This window comes from Procambarus clarkii, chromosome 50 (assembly GCF_040958095.1).
Source record: "Procambarus clarkii isolate CNS0578487 chromosome 50, FALCON_Pclarkii_2.0, whole genome shotgun sequence".
NCBI classification, from domain to species: Eukaryota; Metazoa; Arthropoda; class Malacostraca; order Decapoda; family Cambaridae; genus Procambarus; species Procambarus clarkii.
In genome coordinates, this window is record NC_091199.1 from 13,507,253 (window position 1) to 13,526,403 (window position 19,151).

Sequence of the window (19,151 nt, forward strand, 5' to 3'; positions counted from 1 at the left end):
GGTAACGTAGAGCTGTGTTATTGTATTGTTCATCCACGTGGAGTGATGCTGAGGCAGAGAGAGAGAGAGAGAGAGCGAGAGAGAGCGAGCGAGAGAGAGAAAGGCGGGAAAATATGTTAAGAGCGAAATAAGATAAGGCGAGATGGGACGGCGTAAGGCTGGATTAGGAAATATTAGGTTTAGGTGATGTGTGAGAGGTTGGCTCATTTAGTCAGGTGAGGTATACCAAGTACACCATAAATAAAGATTAGGACTACTAGTAAATGAAATGTTATGGGAGAGGGCCGTAGACTTTATCATCCTTGTCTATGCTGTCCACTGTTTTCTGTTTCGCCTTTCGTATCCTCCTGAACGGTCTCGTTTTCTGTTAAAATTACCCGCCTTTGAACTCTGTTGTTTGCATCTTATTGCTCCAAATGGTGTCTGTCTAATCTTCGATTGACAGTGATTATAGGTTATAATATGAAACTACAACACGTCCTCGCTCATAACACACCGTATTTTGACGTAGAAGTCCGCATTGCGGCTCGCAAAATGAACGTGATGTGCTGTTTTCTGTTCACGGATCCTAGATTAGGTTAGGGCAACTTAGTACATCATTTTAGCGACGTTGTGAACGCTCGAAAGGACAGACTGGGGTACCAATGGTCGCATTTTAGAACTATTTGCTCCCGAGGCAACGGCTCTTTGGAGCAAGTTATCACAACAGAAGACTTGTTGTGATAACAGAAGACTTGTGATAACAAGACTTGTCATAACAGGAGAAGACCTGTCATAACAAGATAACACTTTACTCCCTAAGCCCAAACCGGGCTTGGGGAGTAAAAGAATTCCTAAAACACACTAGAGGTAAACTCCAGGTAAACTCCATGAGAGAGAGTCGGACGGACTACCTAAATATGAATATAACCAATCAATAACATGTTTCATACGTAAAAAAAACTGACGAGGGGAAAATAGTTTTAGAAATTGATGAAAATGAGATTCCCAAACCGCACTTTTAATATAAAAAATAAATGATTATGTATAATTACTTGTTTTCAAGTCTGGGAAATGTGTGCAGTTTTTTACAAATCCACCAGTTGATGAAATGCGACTTATTGGTAAAAATTAATACACCATAATAGTGACTTTTTCTGTGCATGGGTTTGGATCAGTCATGTGGATTGTTTGGATTCGTGTGGTTCTGGTTAGACAAATGTGGCATTTTTTTTTTACAGAACAGTAAATTGAGAGGATTGTAAATTGAGGATTGTAAATTGAGTAAATTGAGAGGATTGCATAGACTGCTTCGTGGCTGTTTGTACAACACGATATGATGATCAAACTAACACATTGCTCAGATAACCGATGGTTAATATCCCTAACATTATGGTAATTATAAGTAAAACAGTAGTATTGATAATCGAGGTATCAATAATTAGAAAACTAGCTGCCGGTCCAAGCAACAGCCTATTGGACCAAGCTCTCACAAGTCAAGCCTGGCTTCGGGCCGAGGTTGGGGAGTAGAAGAACTCCCATAACCCCATCAAGCAGGTAACTACAGAACAGGGGCCAGATTCACGAAGCAGTTACGGAAGTACTTACGAACGTGTAAATCTTTCCCAAATCTTTGACGGCTTTGGTTACATTTATTAAACAGTTTACCAGCATGGAAACTTCCCAATCAACTGTTGTTATTGTTATAAACAGCATCCTGGTGCTTCGAAGCTCATTAACTGTTTAATAATTGTAAACAAAGCCTCCAAAGACTGAAGAAAGATGTACAGGTTCATAAGGTGCTTGAGTAACTGCTTCGTGAATCTGGCCCCAGGTTCCAGAAGTGTTACCTGTACAGGTTCCTTCACCTTCTATAGAGTTTGTATTTGTGTGTGTGTGTGTGTTTGTTTAGAGTGAACCCCGGATCAAATAACATAAAGAATAAGATAGTATAAAACAAGGATAACAATAGAGATGGGAAAACTTAGAAATGAACAAGAGGACACGCGGAAATGTTCAAAAGTTCATTTGTTCTAGAAGTTTGCCACGTGGATAATTTGAAGAAAAATAGGCAGTACCGAGCTATTGGTGTGCTTTCAGGGGCCAGATTCACGAAGCAGTTACGCAAGCACTTACAAACCTGTACATCTTTTTCAATCTTTGGCGGCGTTGTTTCCAATTATTAAACATTTAATGAGCTCCGAAGCACCAGGAGGCTGTTTATAACAATAACAACAGTTGAATGGGAAATTTTCATGCTTGTAAACTGATTAATAAATGTAACCAAAGCCGTCAAAGATTGAGGAAAGATGTACACGTTCGTAAGTGCTTGCGTAACTGCTTCGTGAATCTGGCCCCTGGAGAGCTTGTTGATCCCGTCACAGTAGTTGCCTGGCCTTAAAGAAGACATGTATACCTCTCATGTCTATGTATGTATACCTTAGCATGTATACCTAAGTCGTGAATGTAGCCCTGGACTACAAACACTGGGTAAACCCATTTCTACCCATTTCCCGCACTGATAAATGGGTAGCGTGTGTGTGTGTGTGTATGGGTATATCTTCCTTTTGTCTTGTCTCTCTTCCCACAATAACATAAGGGTCAAAGGGAGTCCGTACGAGATTTGTTGAATGAGCATCGCTGCCAACCGTTAGGTTAGGGTTACTGCTGAAATGGAAACTTACAGCTAACCTTGCCTAGCAGAACCAAGCCTAGCCAAGAGTAACAAACCTTTAATAACCTAGCCTAGCATAAGCAGCTAGCCTAACGTAGCCTTATGAAGCATAGCCCAGCCAGATTTTACCAAATATCAATAACATAGCCAACACTGAACAAAATAAAATAACGTTGTAGTTGAAGGTTACATTAAAGAGCAGAAGATGAACTGTAAAACTACAGCGAGAAAAGAGGAACAGACACAAGCGTTGATAAGGAATAAGGAATAATAATAATCAGTAATCAAGCCAACATCAGTAATATTAATTGGAGAATATCGTGCTTGCAACACGTATTAACCAGCAATTGCAAGTTGAAAAGCAAATGAGGGGAGAGAATGAAGGGAAGGGTAATGAAAGGGGAGGAGGAAGAGTAAACAGAAGGGAGAAAGAGAGAGAGAGCAGAGGGGAATAATTGGCATTGTGGTTAAGGAATTACAGGCTGGTAATATATCTTGTTGGAAAAGGAGGGGAGAGTGATGGAAGGGAAGGGAAGGGAAGGGAAGGGAAGGGAAGGGGGAGAGGAACAAGTGAAGATAGGGTAAACAATTATTATTTCCCAGCGTTATTGGTGTGTGACATGATCCCAACGTAAGGCTCCAACGATACTCAGGTGTCCTGAGGAGGATAGCGTCTAGCCTTGAGGGGTAGAGAAGGCTGGCTGGTGGATATTTTGATCCACTTTCCCTCCCTCCTTGCCCTTTCCCACCACCCCTTCCTTCTGCCCTCCTTCCGTCACCCCATTTCCGTATTCCCTTCCCTTCTTTTCTCTCTACTTCCCAAGTTAATCCTGGCGTTCAAACCTGCGAGAAATGTAAGTTTTCAATTATAGGTTTGACAAAACTCAGAAAAGTGCTCAACTATGTCATTTTCACTTAAATGTTTTCAAATTTTTAATATTGTTAACATTTCCGTATTTGAAACTACAAATGTTCCTAATTTAGGTTTGAACCCATTTTGCTTAAAATCAAATTAGTATAATTTTGTAATATTTGGGGGAAATGTTCATTTGTGTTTCTGATATGATAATTTTGTATGATTTTTTTCATGGATAATTGTTTTCCATTGATGTCGAGTATATAGAAAATTCCGGATGCTAGATTATATATATATATATATATATATATATATATATATATATATATAAAATATAATATAAAATGTATGTACGTATATATTTTGTAATCAAAATTTCACGGCAATTTTGATTTCGTGCAATTTCATCGTTAATTTTGGGATGTGGAAATTTTGTAAATTCTTACGTGTTTGATGAGAAATGCCTAATTACAGCCTTCAATTTTTGGGAAGGTGAAACATTTTAATTACTTTTACCGGCCAATTAGGATCGAATTTTTGCTTGGTTTCGTCCGTTAATTTTCGCGGCTTGTAAAAGCCTCAAGTTGGCGTAGAATAGTAGTTTATGCTGTGGTTATTATATAATATATATATATATATATATATATATATATATATATATATATATATATATATATATATATATATATATGGGTGTGAGTTTTCATTCGCATATAGTCCTGGGGACCATTCAGGCTTGTTCGCATATATATATATATATATATATTTATTATGCAACAACGATCACAAAAATACTGATCCAAGTGTGCGGAGAAAAACACATGTGAAGAATTTGAAAATGCTGGACGCGTTTTCGGCAAAATTCACCTTCATCAGAGCAAGATAGTCAAATATATGAATCGTATTAAAAATGTATGTATATTCGTGTTGTGTGTATATATATCTGTATTGCAAAATATATGTATATCAGTGTTAGTGTATATGTGTATCCGTGTTGTGTGTGTTCATTGCTGTTGTCTCAAATGGCGGTACTCATTTATAACAATGTCTAAAGTGCTTTTGTATTTTGATTTCTGCATTTGAATACGTGCTAAGTGTTTTGTCGTTCTGTTTGCTTGGTTTGTCTTATGTTGGTATGTCATAGCTAATACACACACAATTCCTGTCGCTGGAAAACAGGAGAGCTCGGGGAGACATGATCACTACCTACAAAATTTTCAGAGGAATTGACAGAATAGATAAACTGTTTAACACAAGTACACGAACAACGGAACGCGGGTGGAAACTCGGTACCCAAATGAGCCACAGAGACATTAGAAAGAACTTTTTCAGTGTCAGAGTAGTTAGTAAATGGAATGCATTAGACAGTGATGTGGTGGAGGCTGACTCCATACACAGTTTAAAATGTAGATATGATAGAGCCCAGTAGGCTCAGGAATCTGTACACCAGTTGATTGACAGTTGAGAGACTGGACCACAGAGCCAGAGCTCAACCCCCGCAAGCACAACTAGGTGAATACACACACACACACACACACACACACACACACACACACACACACACACCACACACGTAAAACAGCAATAATACAGAGGGCCATAGAGGTAGCTATTGCAGGCAAGTGTATATAAAGCTATTCTCACAAAATGCTCCCCTGATAGGTATGAATTTAGGGTTGGCTACGCCATTCTGGGATGGGGAGATGTTATCCAATATTTTGATAAAATACGGATAAAACATGACTAGTATTTAGCCATGCCCAATGTGGCTATTATTTGGTCAGACCCAATTTTACTATTATTTGGCCAGACCCAATTCGACTATTATTTGGCCAGACCCAATTAGACTATTATTTGGCCAGACCCAATTAGACTATTATTTGGCCAGACCCAATTCGACTATTATCTGGAAATGGGCTGCATCTCGGGAATGATTGGAAATTGCCCGAGACCAAAATAGCTCCGAATCAGTTTTTTTACATTGTAATTCAGTCGTCTATCATTATATCTTTCGGGGAAAGTGTAGTTCGTTCCAATTACATTTGTTTCAGATTGTGTGATACTATTATGAGAAATTCCAATGATAAACATCATGAAGGAGGTACAAGAACGAGCAGTAAACGAGAGCGATAAGAAAACACAGAAAATGGAAATAGGAGAGAATAATGAAAGCCTTGAAGACTGATGATGATGGTGATCTACCCGGAACACTAGTAAACTAGAAGCGGCTTATCTAGAGTACCATCAAAAGTATTGTTTAAAGGGACAAGTACTTGTGTTGACGTGATGAGTATTAGCAGGTGATGTCCTGTTCAACTCATCGTGTTTGAGTAATTACTTATTAACACACTTCAGAAATGGTGAGAAATGTTCAACACTCGGCTATAATACATTAATTAAAACAGCTTTTAAAAAATTACTCAATAATCTGGACTTTTCCCAAAAGGTTACGCGCTCTCGCGCGTTTATTTTTTGTTTGTGAATGCTGAGTCTCAGCCTCAGAACACTATTTCTTATAACAAATGGAAACTTTTCCGACTCGGCATTTTGGAGAGAATATGACATATACCCAAAAAGAACTCTCAAAATCTCAACTCGTTTCTTCTAGACAGTGTAATGCTAGCGAGTAATCACGGCGATATTCAAAATTAAAAATTTTACACTTTTCTGGATAAAATATTTTCCATAATGGCCGAAAGAACTCTCCGAATGATCATTGTACTGGACGAGAAATACATGAACCATATTAATCCAAAACTTACTTCTGGATATACGTGTTGGTGTGTCGTAGCCGCTACGGCACTTCAGAGAATGAACCATTCCTTTGCTGCAAGATGACTGGCTCTTGCAGGACATAACAGTTCCTTTGTCACCACACTTAGTCCAAGATGTGCCCCTTGGAGCGTCCAAGTGGACTGGACGGTAGAGAGACGGTCTCGCGTCATGCAGGTCGGCGTTCAATCCCCGACCGTCCACAAGTGCTTGGGCACCATTCCTTTCCCCCCCCCCCCGTGCCATCCCAAATCCTTATCCTGACCCTTTTTCCATTGCTATATAGTCGTTAATGGCTTGTCGCTTTCCCCTTGACAATTCCCTCCCTTGGAGCGTCCAGTGATAACCTTGAGGATGAACTATTGGTGGTTCACCCGGCATTATTGTGTAACTGTTCCAGGATGAAAGTCACTACACAACATACAACATGACTTGAATATACCTGATTTTTGTTTGTCAATAGCGCCAGAGAAAAGGCGAAATACATCTTGTCAAAAACCTCGCACCATATGTGAAACTTAAAGCAGGAGGAGCCATTGGTCGTGAATTCACCCTCTACAATGCACTGGATACATGAACGGCATGAAATCAATGAATATTGATATCTTAGGGTCACTGGCACAATTATGCGATAGCGTATATCTACTTAAATGCCAGTCTTTTAACAGCCATGACACCATCTTCGCGCTTTTAACTCGTAGCAGAAAAGTAGCTCCTCTCCTCCCCCCCAAAAAAGGTGTTTGAACATGTGTTCCCCATTGTTCTTTATCCCGCCACACGACAGTCTTCTATTAACACAACAAAAGTGAGCTTTCAAGACACAGTGGTGCAGGTGCCTCAGACCTGTGGAGCTGTGTGCAGTGACGAAGGTGTTTATGATATCACCAAAAGGAACTTTAGTTCCTGTTTACCTCTGATCTCGATAACATCTTTGTTATCGAGATCAAACATCGTTAGTGTTGTGAAAGGCCATCCCTATTCTAGAGGATTCCTGCTTGATACCTAGTTGATGGGGTTCTGGGAGTTGTTCTACTCCCCAAGCCCGGCCCGAGGCCAGACTTGACTTGTGAGAGTTTGGTCCACCAGGCTGTTGCTTGGAGCGGCCCGCAGGCCCACATACCCACCACAGCCCGGCTGATCCGGAGATTTAGGTATGGGTGTAACTACAACAGCACTGCAACGAATGCAACTTCAACAGTTTTTTTGCTCTCTGAAAATGAAAATTAGCAGTCGCTCCTTACCCCAGCCCAAAATACTGGAAGGATCCAGCGTGGAATTAAACCATCTTTGTGCAAACTGCACATAAGGAATGGCAGTCTTTAGGCCAACAGATCGTCCAGCCTGTTAAGGGAGAGAGAATGTTTTCCTGATTCCAAGTCAGCGTGGATATTGCGAATGAGATCGTGGGTTCTTCAAACTTTTACTGAGCGACTATCTGTTGGTTCTCCTCATCCGTGGACCTGCAAGATTTATTCAGTACTGAATATATGCAAATGCAGAATGAATTCAATATGTTCCAGATTTTGTGGTGTGAAAATTCAATCAGGTATCAAAATGATTGGGATGTGTGAAGTTAGATATAGATAAAACTCTATATATGTATATAATATAGGTAGCTTATATAATAATACTTTAATAGAATATATTAAATTTGGTACGTAATAGTGGAGAATTCGCAGGTAAGAGATGTACGCTACAGAAAACGACTAATACTCAGAGCGTTTCAGGTATAACTGCTGATCATATATATATATATATATATATATATATATATATATATACAACTTTAGAACACTTTCCCACCAGGAGACTCGAACCCTAGCCAGCACAGAAGCCTTCCAGCAACTGGCATAACAGGTACGCCTTAACCCTCTGCACCACCGCTCAGACCCTTAAAAGAGATGGTAATTTCGGAGTATTTAAATCCCCCAAAGATCAACACCTCCCAAGAGCACCAGAGCAAGTGAGGGGTCATTTAGACGTTAATTTCATCAAGTCCCTGTTAATATGGGAAGACACAGTGTCTCTGCTTAAGGCACAACTCTCCTAAACACGAGAGTTAAGTATACAACTTTAGAACACTTTCCCACCAGGAGACTCGAACCCTAGCCAGTACAGAAGCCTTCCAGCAACTGGCATAACAGGTACGCCTTAACCCTCTGCACCACCGCTCAGACCCTTAAAAGAGATGGTAATTTCGGAGTATTTAAATCCCCCAAAGATCAACACCTCCCAAGAGCACCAGAGCAAGTGAGGGGTCATTTAGACGTTAATTTCATCAAGTCCCTGTTAATATGGGAAGACACAGTGTCTCTGCTTAAGGCACAACTCTCCTAAACACGAGAGTTAAGTATACAACTTTAGAACACTTTCCCACCAGGAGACTCGAACCCTAGCCAGCACAGAAGCCTTCCAGCAACTGGCATAACAGGTACGCCTTAACCCTCTGCACCACCGCTCAGACCCTTAAAAGAGATGGTAATTTCGGAGTATTTAAATCCCCCAAAGATCAACACCTCCCAAGAGCACCAGAGCAAGTGAGGGGTCATTTAGACGTTAATTTCATCAAGTCCCTGTTAATATGGGAAGACACAGTGTCTCTGCTTAAGGCACAACTCTCCTAAACACGAGAGTTAAGTATACAACTTTAGAACACTTTCCCACCAGGAGACTCGAACCCTAGCCAGCACAGAAGCCTTCCAGCAACTGGCATAACAGGTACGCCTTAACCCTCTGCACCACCGCTCAGACCCTTAAAAGAGATGGTAATTTCGGAGGGTCTAAAATTCGGAGGGTAATTTTAAGGGTCTGAGCGGTGGTGCAGAGGGTTAAGGCGTACCTGTTATGCCAGTTGCTGGAAGGCTTCTGTGCTGGCTAGGGTTCGAGTCTCCTGGTGGGAAAGTGTTCTAAAGTTGTATACTTAACTCTCGTGTTTAGGAGAGTTGTGCCTTAAGCAGAGACACTGTGTCTTCCCATATTAACAGGGACTTGATGAAATTAACGTCTAAATGACCCCTCACTTGCTCTGGTGCTCTTGGGAGGTGTTGATCTTTGGGGGATTTAAATACTCCGAAATTACCATCTCTTTTAAGGGTCTGAGCGGTGGTGCAGAGGGTTAAGGCGTACCTGTTATGCCAGTTGCTGGAAGGCTTCTGTGCTGGCTAGGGTTCGAGTCTCCTGGTGGGAAAGTGTTCTAAAGTTGTATACTTAACTCTCGTGTTTAGGAGAGTTGTGCCTTAAGCAGAGACACTGTGTCTTCCCATATTAACAGGGACTTGATGAAATTAACGTCTAAATGACCCCTCACTTGCTCTGGTGCTCTTGGGAGGTGTTGATCTTTGGGGGATTTAAATACTCCGAAATTACCATCTCTTTTAAGGGTCTGAGCGGTGGTGCAGAGGGTTAAGGCGTACCTGTTATGCCAGTTGCTGGAAGGCTTCTGTGCTGGCTAGGGTTCGAGTCTCCTGGTGGGAAAGTGTTCTAAAGTTGTATACTTAACTCTCGTGTTTAGGAGAGTTGTGCCTTAAGCAGAGACACTGTGTCTTCCCATATTAACAGGGACTTGATGAAATTAACGTCTAAATGACCCCTCACTTGCTCTGGTGCTCTTGGGAGGTGTTGATCTTTGGGGGATTTAAATACTCCGAAATTACCATCTCTTTTAAGGGTCTGAGCGGTGGTGCAGAGGGTTAAGGCGTACCTGTTATGCCAGTTGCTGGAAGGCTTCTGTGCTGGCTAGGGTTCGAGTCTCCTGGTGGGAAAGTGTTCTAAAGTTGTATACTTAACTCTCGTGTTTAGGAGAGTTGTGCCTTAAGCAGAGACACTGTGTCTTCCCATATTAACAGGGACTTGATGAAATTAACGTCTAAATGACCCCTCACTTGCTCTGGTGCTCTTGGGAGGTGTTGATCTTTGGGGGATTTAAATACTCCGAAATTACCATCTCTTTTAAGGGTCTGAGCGGTGGTGCAGAGGGTTAAGGCGTACCTGTTATGCCAGTTGCTGGAAGGCTTCTGTGCTGGCTAGGGTTCGAGTCTCCTGGTGGGAAAGTGTTCTAAAGTTGTATACTTAACTCTCGTGTTTAGGAGAGTTGTGCCTTAAGCAGAGACACTGTGTCTTCCCATATTAACAGGGACTTGATGAAATTAACGTCTAAATGACCCCTCACTTGCTCTGGTGCTCTTGGGAGGTGTTGATCTTTGGGGGATTTAAATACTCCGAAATTACCATCTCTTTTAAGGGTCTGAGCGGTGGTGCAGAGGGTTAAGGCGTACCTGTTATGCCAGTTGCTGGAAGGCTTCTGTGCTGGCTAGGGTTCGAGTCTCCTGGTGGGAAAGTGTTCTAAAGTTGTATACTTAACTCTCGTGTTTAGGAGAGTTGTGCCTTAAGCAGAGACACTGTGTCTTCCCATATTAACAGGGACTTGATGAAATTAACGTCTAAATGACCCCTCACTTGCTCTGGTGCTCTTGGGAGGTGTTGATCTTTGGGGATTTAAATACTCCGAAATTACCATCTCTTTTAAGGGTCTGAGCGGTGGTGCAGAGGGTTAAGGCGTACCTGTTATGCCAGTTGCTGGAAGGCTTCTGTGCTGGCTAGGGTTCGAGTCTCCTGGTGGGAAAGAGTTCTAAAGTTGTATACTTAACTCTCGTGTTTAGGAGAGTTGTGCCTTAAGCAGAGACACTGTGTCTTCCCATATTAACAGGGACTTGATGAAATTAACGTCTAAATGACCCCTCACTTGCTCTGGTGCTCTTGGGAGGTGTTGATCTTTGGGGGATTTAAATACTCCGAAATTACCATCTCTTTTAAGGGTCTGAGCGGTGGTGCAGAGGGTTAAGGCGTACCTGTTATGCCAGTTGCTGGAAGGCTTCTGTGCTGGCTAGGGTTCGAGTCTCCTGGTGGGAAAGTGTTCTAAAGTTGTATACTTAACTCTCGTGTTTAGGAGAGTTGTGCCTTAAGCAGAGACACTGTGTCTTCCCATATTAACAGGGACTTGATGAAATTAACGTCTAAATGACCCCTCACTTGCTCTGGTGCTCTTGGGAGGTGTTGATCTTTGGGGGATTTAAATACTCCGAAATTACCATCTCTTTTAAGGGTCTGAGCGGTGGTGCAGAGGGTTAAGGCGTACCTGTTATGCCAGTTGCTGGAAGGCTTCTGTGCTGGCTAGGGTTCGAGTCTCCTGGTGGGAAAGTGTTCTAAAGTTGTATACTTAACTCTCGTGTTTAGGAGAGTTGTGCCATATATATATATATATATATATATCGCTAAAACCATGACTTGTTTTTATATAAACACTTTCAGTGTAGAAGAATATGATCGTAGTCTTCATATTCATGTGAAGGTGATATTATGCAGTATAAAAAGGTCTGAATAATTTCCTCTGTAGCGTTTAGCTGAAAGTATCTTTTCCCAAGATAGGGATCAGTTCCCAATGCTCGCTGAATTGACCGCATATTGTAAAAATAACAAATAAAATCTCTCTCCATAACAGAATTGCGTCCCCACGGTAGAAATTATTCCAAGGTATTAAAGGAAACGTTGCTGAGAGAACGTTAGAGTTAGACAAGATGGGTTACAACATTGTTTACGTAGAATGCGTAATGCAATGTGCCATGTTGCGCCTCTGTATTGCCATGTTGAGGCACCTCAATAGAAATCTTGGCAGCTCTTGGGTCTCGTGGTGTTTTGATGAGATTAGAACCTTCAACACAACTATTAGCACTTTTTTTTCCCGGCACCAAGTGTATGTGAAGCAACTGGGACACAATAGTGGTGGTGATCCACTTGTCTGTACTTAGGGGAACTTTGCACTGTGAGTGGCTGGTTAAGAGCAGTGCATGTGTGTATATTGATGGCTTATGTCTTTATTGGGAGGAAATTATTGTGGATTAATTTGCATCAGAATTTAGTCATTTTGGTTTTATCAGGTGATCGGTCGTCTCTCTCTCTCTCTCTCTCTCTCCTCTCCATTCCACTTCCCACTTTTATTTAGGGTGCATATACCCTTCTGGCATCCGACCTCCCTTATGGCGGAGAGCTAGGGGTCAACCCGAACCTAACAGAGAACCCACGCATAGAAAACGGGACACCCCGTTCATTTAGCGAACTGCGGTGAATGGTAGTACACCAGATTTTGACGTCGGGGATTTTGAGGTCAAAATGCGATGTATTGTTGGAGAGTACAGATTGTACGGGTATTTACGTTTGTAGGATTTCCTTGATATAGCTTTTTTATATTTTCTGGTATATAGTTATGTTATATGGTATTAATGACATCTTCTGTCACCGTATCTGTCATCTTGTCACAGTATATGTCATCTTGTCACCGTATCTGCCATCTTGTCACCGTATGTGTCATCTTGTCACCGTATCTGTCACCCCTGTCACCCCATCTGTCACCCCATCTGTCACCCCCTGTTTACACTGTCTCTCAACGACCAGTGAAGTTAACAATGGAGATATTCATTGTTCACTGTGTAATATTTGTACGTTTCTAAACACTTGAAAAAGGATTCCGATGTTGTATATAATGTTGATGCAGTGGATAAGTTGCGATATATTAACAAAATATCATTTTTGTTTACAAGTTTTGAATGTCAGTTTTCAATCAGTTTTGTTTGAAACTGTTTTGTGGGGAAAGATTGAACAAAGACTCAAAGACTCGGAGTGAGAGATGGAGAATTAAAATAATTTAGACATAATTGTCTTTTGTGATTGACGCAGATTATATCAAAGTGGAAAATTTGTTGTAAACATATAGACTTGAGATGGGGTGGAGATCTTCCCCGGACAAGTAGCGGGAATTTATAAACAAATTTACAAACTGTGAACATTTTCATGAAAATTTAAAATGATGAACCAGGATGATAATTTCAGACATTGGACAGTTTTCCCATTGTAAATTAAGGAAGTGAATGCAAATTTATGAGAAAAAGCGTATTAATATAAATGAAGTGGACTAAAGAAAACAAAGTGATTACAGAAGATTAAATTATAAACAAAATTGGGTTTCCTTTGAACATAACCTTAGGCTTAAATCAATTTACATTGATGCTAGTTTACATTGATGTTAATTTACAGTGATGTCAATTTAATCTCATGTCATCGACTGGCGAATCCGTCCAGAATTGAACCATCCGTGCCTCGTTAGAACCATACGTCATACACAAGATCTGTGTATTACATACGTCACGGGGTTCTTCCTGGGCGCTGCACGCACACATACTGGTCTGACGTAGGTTTTTTTATAATGGAGAACACCGAGTCATTGGTGTGGATGGTGGGCGACTCCACCCACTAGTGAATAAGTGGGTAGGTCTCCCCTACTTTACAAGTGGCCCCCCTTGTACCCCAGCGATGCTGCCCAAGTCACTGACCTTTGACCAGCTGGTGGGGCGACCTTGGGGCTATACCAGAGCCCAGAACCTGAGGCTTAAGGTGGGTTTATACTTTCATACATTATATACATTCTCTCACACGTTTACGGGCTATTCATGCCCGTGCCACCTCTTGAGTGGCTTAATCTTCATCAAGCATCTCTCTCTCTCTCACACACACACACACACACACACACACACACACACACACACACACACACACACACACACAAGCAACCACGCACGCACGCAGGGGCCTCATCTGAGTAGACAGTGTTCAGCGGTCGTAGTCCTAATGGCCCGGGTTCGATTCCCGGCCAAATCAGACACAAATAGGCAAAGTTTTTCACCCCTGATACCTCTGTTCATTTTGCAGTAAATAGGTACCTGGGAGTTAGACAACTGCTACGGGCTGCTTCCTGTGTGTGTGTGTGTGTGTGTGTGTGTGTGTGTGTGTGTGTGTGTGTGTGTGTGTGTGCGCGCGCGCGCGCGCGTGTGCGTGCGTGCGTGCGTGTGTGTGTGTGTGTGTGTGTTAGAAATACACGTAGTAGAAATATTAGTGACAAAAACAGACGGATAGAAAGACGGGGTCCAAGAGCTAATAGCTCGATTCTGCAGCAACTAAATACAAATATTAAAAACAAATAGTAAAACACACACAAATATTTTTGTATATTGGAAATTGTTGATTTTAATGTATAACTACAAGACTATGTATAAAGTATAAAGTTTAAAATATAGTTTAAATAAAAAAAATAATATATTCATTTCAATATAAATGAACTAAACTATTGGTCGAACGTACAAAAAATTACCGTAGTGCCCTAAAAGTGTATATTGTGTCTGAAACACACCATAGACCAATAAGTTAACCGAACCTGTCTTAGATCATATGACTATTAACTACCCTTTTAGGCCTAATTTAGGATATATATAATATATATATATATATATCTAGGGCTGGAATGTTGAGGCTTGGCTGCTCCCCTTGTCGTGGCCGCTTTAAAATTAATAGTTCAGAATGTTAAATTTTTTTTTAAGGGCTACAACCGTCCGTTTTTGTACGTTCTGTCAGTATTTTTCAAGAAATATAATATATATATATATATATATATATATATATATATATATATATATATATATATATATATATATATATATATATATATATATATATATATATATATATAATATAATCTATCCCGGGGGTTGAGATTAGGTTTATTATCGTACATCAGAGAGATGATGGGGGGGGGGCGTCAATGGGTAACTTCTATTAACGAATCAATAGGTAATGGGCGTGAAACAGGTATAGATCCTTTTAGGTAGACACTGGTCAAGGTGTAGCATCCATTAGCGATAGAATTAATGGGTAGCTTCCATTAGCGATGCAATCAATGGGTTGCTTCCATAAGCGATGTCTGGGTAATTAGTGTAACAGGGAAGTTTTATTAGGCACCCATTAATGGTTACCTTCCTTAAACGTGCTCATGTAATGGGTATGTAACGGGGCGCTTTCATTAGCAATGCTTGGGTAATGGATATGTAAAAAGGGGGCTTCCTTTAGGTAATGGGTGTGAAATGGGGGCTTCATTAGCGATGTCTAGGTAATGGGCATTACAGGAAGCTTCCATTAGCGATGTCTAGGTAATGGGAGCGTTACAGAAAGCTTGCATTAGCGATGTCTATGTAATGGGTGCGTTACAAGAAGCTTCCATTAACGATGCCTGGTTAATGGGAGTGTGTAACATGGAGATCCCATTACCCACTCAGGCCAGTCTCCACCCTGGGGACCTTGAAGTGGGTGGTCATTGATCGTTCCCTAGTTACCCGTCAGATGGGGGGGGAGGTGTTTGGTTGGGGTGGGGGGATGTTCGGAGGGTTGGGGGGGGGGGTTCGGGGGGGGGGGGTTCGGGGGGGGGTCTCTTGCTGTGGCTTCACAGGTAATCTTGTTAAATACGAAACGCCTTCCGCTGCTACAGAACAGAGATCAATAAACACTCCAACACACACACTTGTTGGTCAGATGGATGATGGATGACCAAGGATGATTTGAAAGTTGTTCAGTTGACTAACATCAATTCACTGCAACTTTAAGACACACTGCCCTCTATTACACAAAAAAACTGTATATATGAGAGATTTAATACCGTCACTGCCACTCCGCCATTTTGTTTTTTCACTAAATTCTCGTTTGCTTTTTGAGTTTGAAAACGTTTGACCTTATGTCAGCTGAGGCGGAGCGAGGCTGGGCACGAGGAGGAGGTAGTGGAGGAGGGCATCGCAAGGCAGCCTCCTCCTCCAGGGCTCACTCTCAGCCTGGCGTCACCCTCGGCCCTTCTGCCTCCCGCCACCCACCATCCCGCTGAGCTTGTCTCCCCCGTCAACGTCTACAAGGTTAGTATCGCACGACTGATGATGCTGCTGCGACTATATTAAAAATAACAGAGTATAGGTCTAAAACCTATCACAGAGCACGGGAATTACTCACAGAAAATGGAAATTGCCTGTGAGAAAGCATGGGAAACTTGTGTAAATTTTGTATTCTTGTCTGGCACACCCTACTGCATTTGTAAACACTGATTTCGTCTTTCAGTGAAAACGCATCGTGACCTAGTGAATGTTTTTCTTTTGTTTAAAATACCATGTTGTGTTGTTTAGCTCGTAACCTACTTCCTTACCACCCATTCCCACCCCCCCCCCCCCTCCGTCAACCTGTAAAATAGACATCCTGATACATAGCCGTAGACATGCATTCTACCATCAGGTGTTGAATATTGCACAAGAGAATGCATCTCTTTCCCGACCTCTCCCGCCCTACTGTGTAAACCCACCCCGATGGCAACAGTTTGGTGTTTGTTTTCATATGTTCTTTATGTATGTGCGCTCTGTGAGTGTTGCTTTGCATCGCATCCTATCACTCGTTGACATGAAATGTGATGAAACAATGTCGGGGGGGGGGGGGGAATAATGTATTCTATACGCTAGTGTCTGTGTAAGTTGTCCATTGATATATCGTTGTCAGTGTTGCCATCTGCGTATCACAGCTTATGAGATGAGTAAGAATATTTCATGAATTATAATCTTAGTGTATCTTGAGTATTTTAGTTCATGTGGTGTTGTGGTTGCACTACCATGCTCGTGTCCGTATGTGTCATTTTGACGACCTAACATGACGATATTTTACTGTACCTGAAAAACTACTTTGGTCCCCCCTTGTAATCGTCTTTGAAACTACCACTCGACAACTTACATAGTTCCAAAATACATTGTCAAATTATTATAACTTAAGAACAAAGATAACTCCAGAAGGATTATTGGTCCATACGAGGCAGCTCTTATTTATAACTACCCAATCCCACTCATATACGTGTCCAACCCACGCTTGAAACAATCGAGGGACCCCACCTCCACCACGTTATGCGGTAAATGGTTCCACAAATCAACAACCCTGTTACCGAACCAGTATTTACCCATGTCTTTCCTCAATCTAAACTTATCCAATCCACACCCATTGTTTCATGTCCCGTCCTGTGTTGAAACTTTTAATACCCTTTTAATACCCTTTTAATAATTAGGGGCCTCGTAGCCTGGTGGATAGCGCGCAGGACTCGTAATTCTGTGGAGCGGGTTCGATTCCCGCACGAGGCAGAAACAAATGGGCAAAGTTTCTTTCACCCTGAATGCCCCTGTTACCTAGCAGTAAATAGGTACCTGGGTGTTAGTCAGCTGTCACAGGCTGCTTCCTGGGGGTGGAGGCCTGGTCGAGGACCGGGCCGCGGGGACACTAAAGCCCCGAAATCATCTCAAGATAACCTCAAGATAACCCTATTAATATCCCCTTTGTTATGATCATTCATCCACTTGTAAACCTCCATCATGTCACCCCCAACCCTTTGCCCTTCCAGTGAATGCAATCCAAGCTCTGTTAATCTGTCTTCATATGACAGGTTTCTAATTTGGGGGAATTAACTTTGTCATCCTACGCTGGACACGTTCAAATGAATTTATATCCATTCTATTGTACGGCGACCAAAACTGAACTGCATAATCTAAATGGGGCCTAACCAGAGCAAGATATAGGTGAAGAACAACACCAGGTGTCCCGCTACCAACTCTTCGATTAATAAATCCCAGTGTCCTATTTGCCTTATTATGAACATTTATGCATTGATCTCTTGGTTTTAATTTCTTAATAATCATAACTCCCAGATCCCTTTCACAATCCAGCTTCACAATCTCAACACCATCTAGCTCGTATCTTGTAACTTTTATCATCATTACCTAGCATCAAAACTTTACATTTATCAGCATTAAACTGCATCTGCCAATCTTTTGACCATTTCAAAACCCTATTTAGATTGACTTGAAGTGATAGTGAATCTTTTTCCGTGTTTATTTCCCTACCGATTTTTGTGTCGGCAAATTTGCAAATATTGCTGCTCAAACCTGAATCTAAATCATTTATATGTATTATAAACAGCAGAGGTCCCAGGACAGAGCCTTGAGGCACTCCACTTACAACATTATCCCACTCTGACTTAACCCCATTTATACTAACTCTATTTCCTTTGGTATAGCCATGCCCTAATCCAACTTAATATAGCACCCCCAATACCATGAGCCTCTATCTTTTTGATCAGTCTTTCATGTGGCACTGTATCAAAAGGTTTGATATAGTCAAGGTACACAACATCACAATCCTTACCACTATCAACTGCCTCAACTATGCTGGAGTTCCTCTTTAGTAAATACAGAGATAAAATATTTATTAAAAGTACTACTCATCTCCTCGTCATTATCCGTTATCTGACCTGTCTCAGTTTTTAATGAACCTATCCTTTCCCTAATCTTTGTATGATATAACTGAAAAACTCTTTAGGATTTGTCTTTGCTTGCCCTGCTATGCGAACTTCATAGTTTCTTTTTGCCCTACTTATCTCTCTCTCTCTCTTTTTAACATTTCTAACCAGTTGTATGAATTCCTGTTCTAAACTGACTTCCTCATGCCTAATCCTTTTGTACCAAGCTCTCCTCCTACCTATAAGGTTCTTCAAATCCTTTGTTATCCATTTTGGGTCATTAGTATTCGATCTATTCAATTTGTATGAAATACTACGTTCCTTTGCTTTGTTTAGAATATTTTTAAATAAGTTATATTTTGAATCCACATCGAAATCCCTTTTAACGTCACCTATCGTTGGGTTCATGTCTCGCTCCAAGACCGGCCCACCCCCCATGCCCAAGAATTTCCAATCTATTTGACCCCCCAAAAATTCTTAGGCTATTAAAATCAGCTTTTCGAAAATCTGGCACTTTAACGGATTTTTTTCCTACAGATCTATTCCATTCTATGCTAAATCTGATTTTGTTGTGATCACTGTTCCCTAGCTCACTCCCTATTTCGATGTCATTAATTTGTGTTTCCCTGTTCATTAACACTAAATCTAAAATATTATTTTCACGCATTGGTTTCTTAAGTATTATC

The 19,151-nt window shown here is 41.2% G+C and overlaps 1 protein-coding gene across 1 annotated transcript in view; it reads left to right on the forward strand.

The window, feature by feature from the left end:
• LOC123748468 (multiple PDZ domain protein) overlaps positions 1-19,151 on the forward strand; it is a 1,300,933-nt gene that overhangs the window by 934,326 nt on the left and 347,456 nt on the right. Inside the window, 1 exon segment of the mRNA XM_069303573.1 lies at positions 15,896-16,060. Within this exon segment, the coding sequence (XP_069159674.1) occupies positions 15,896-16,060 (165 nt within the window).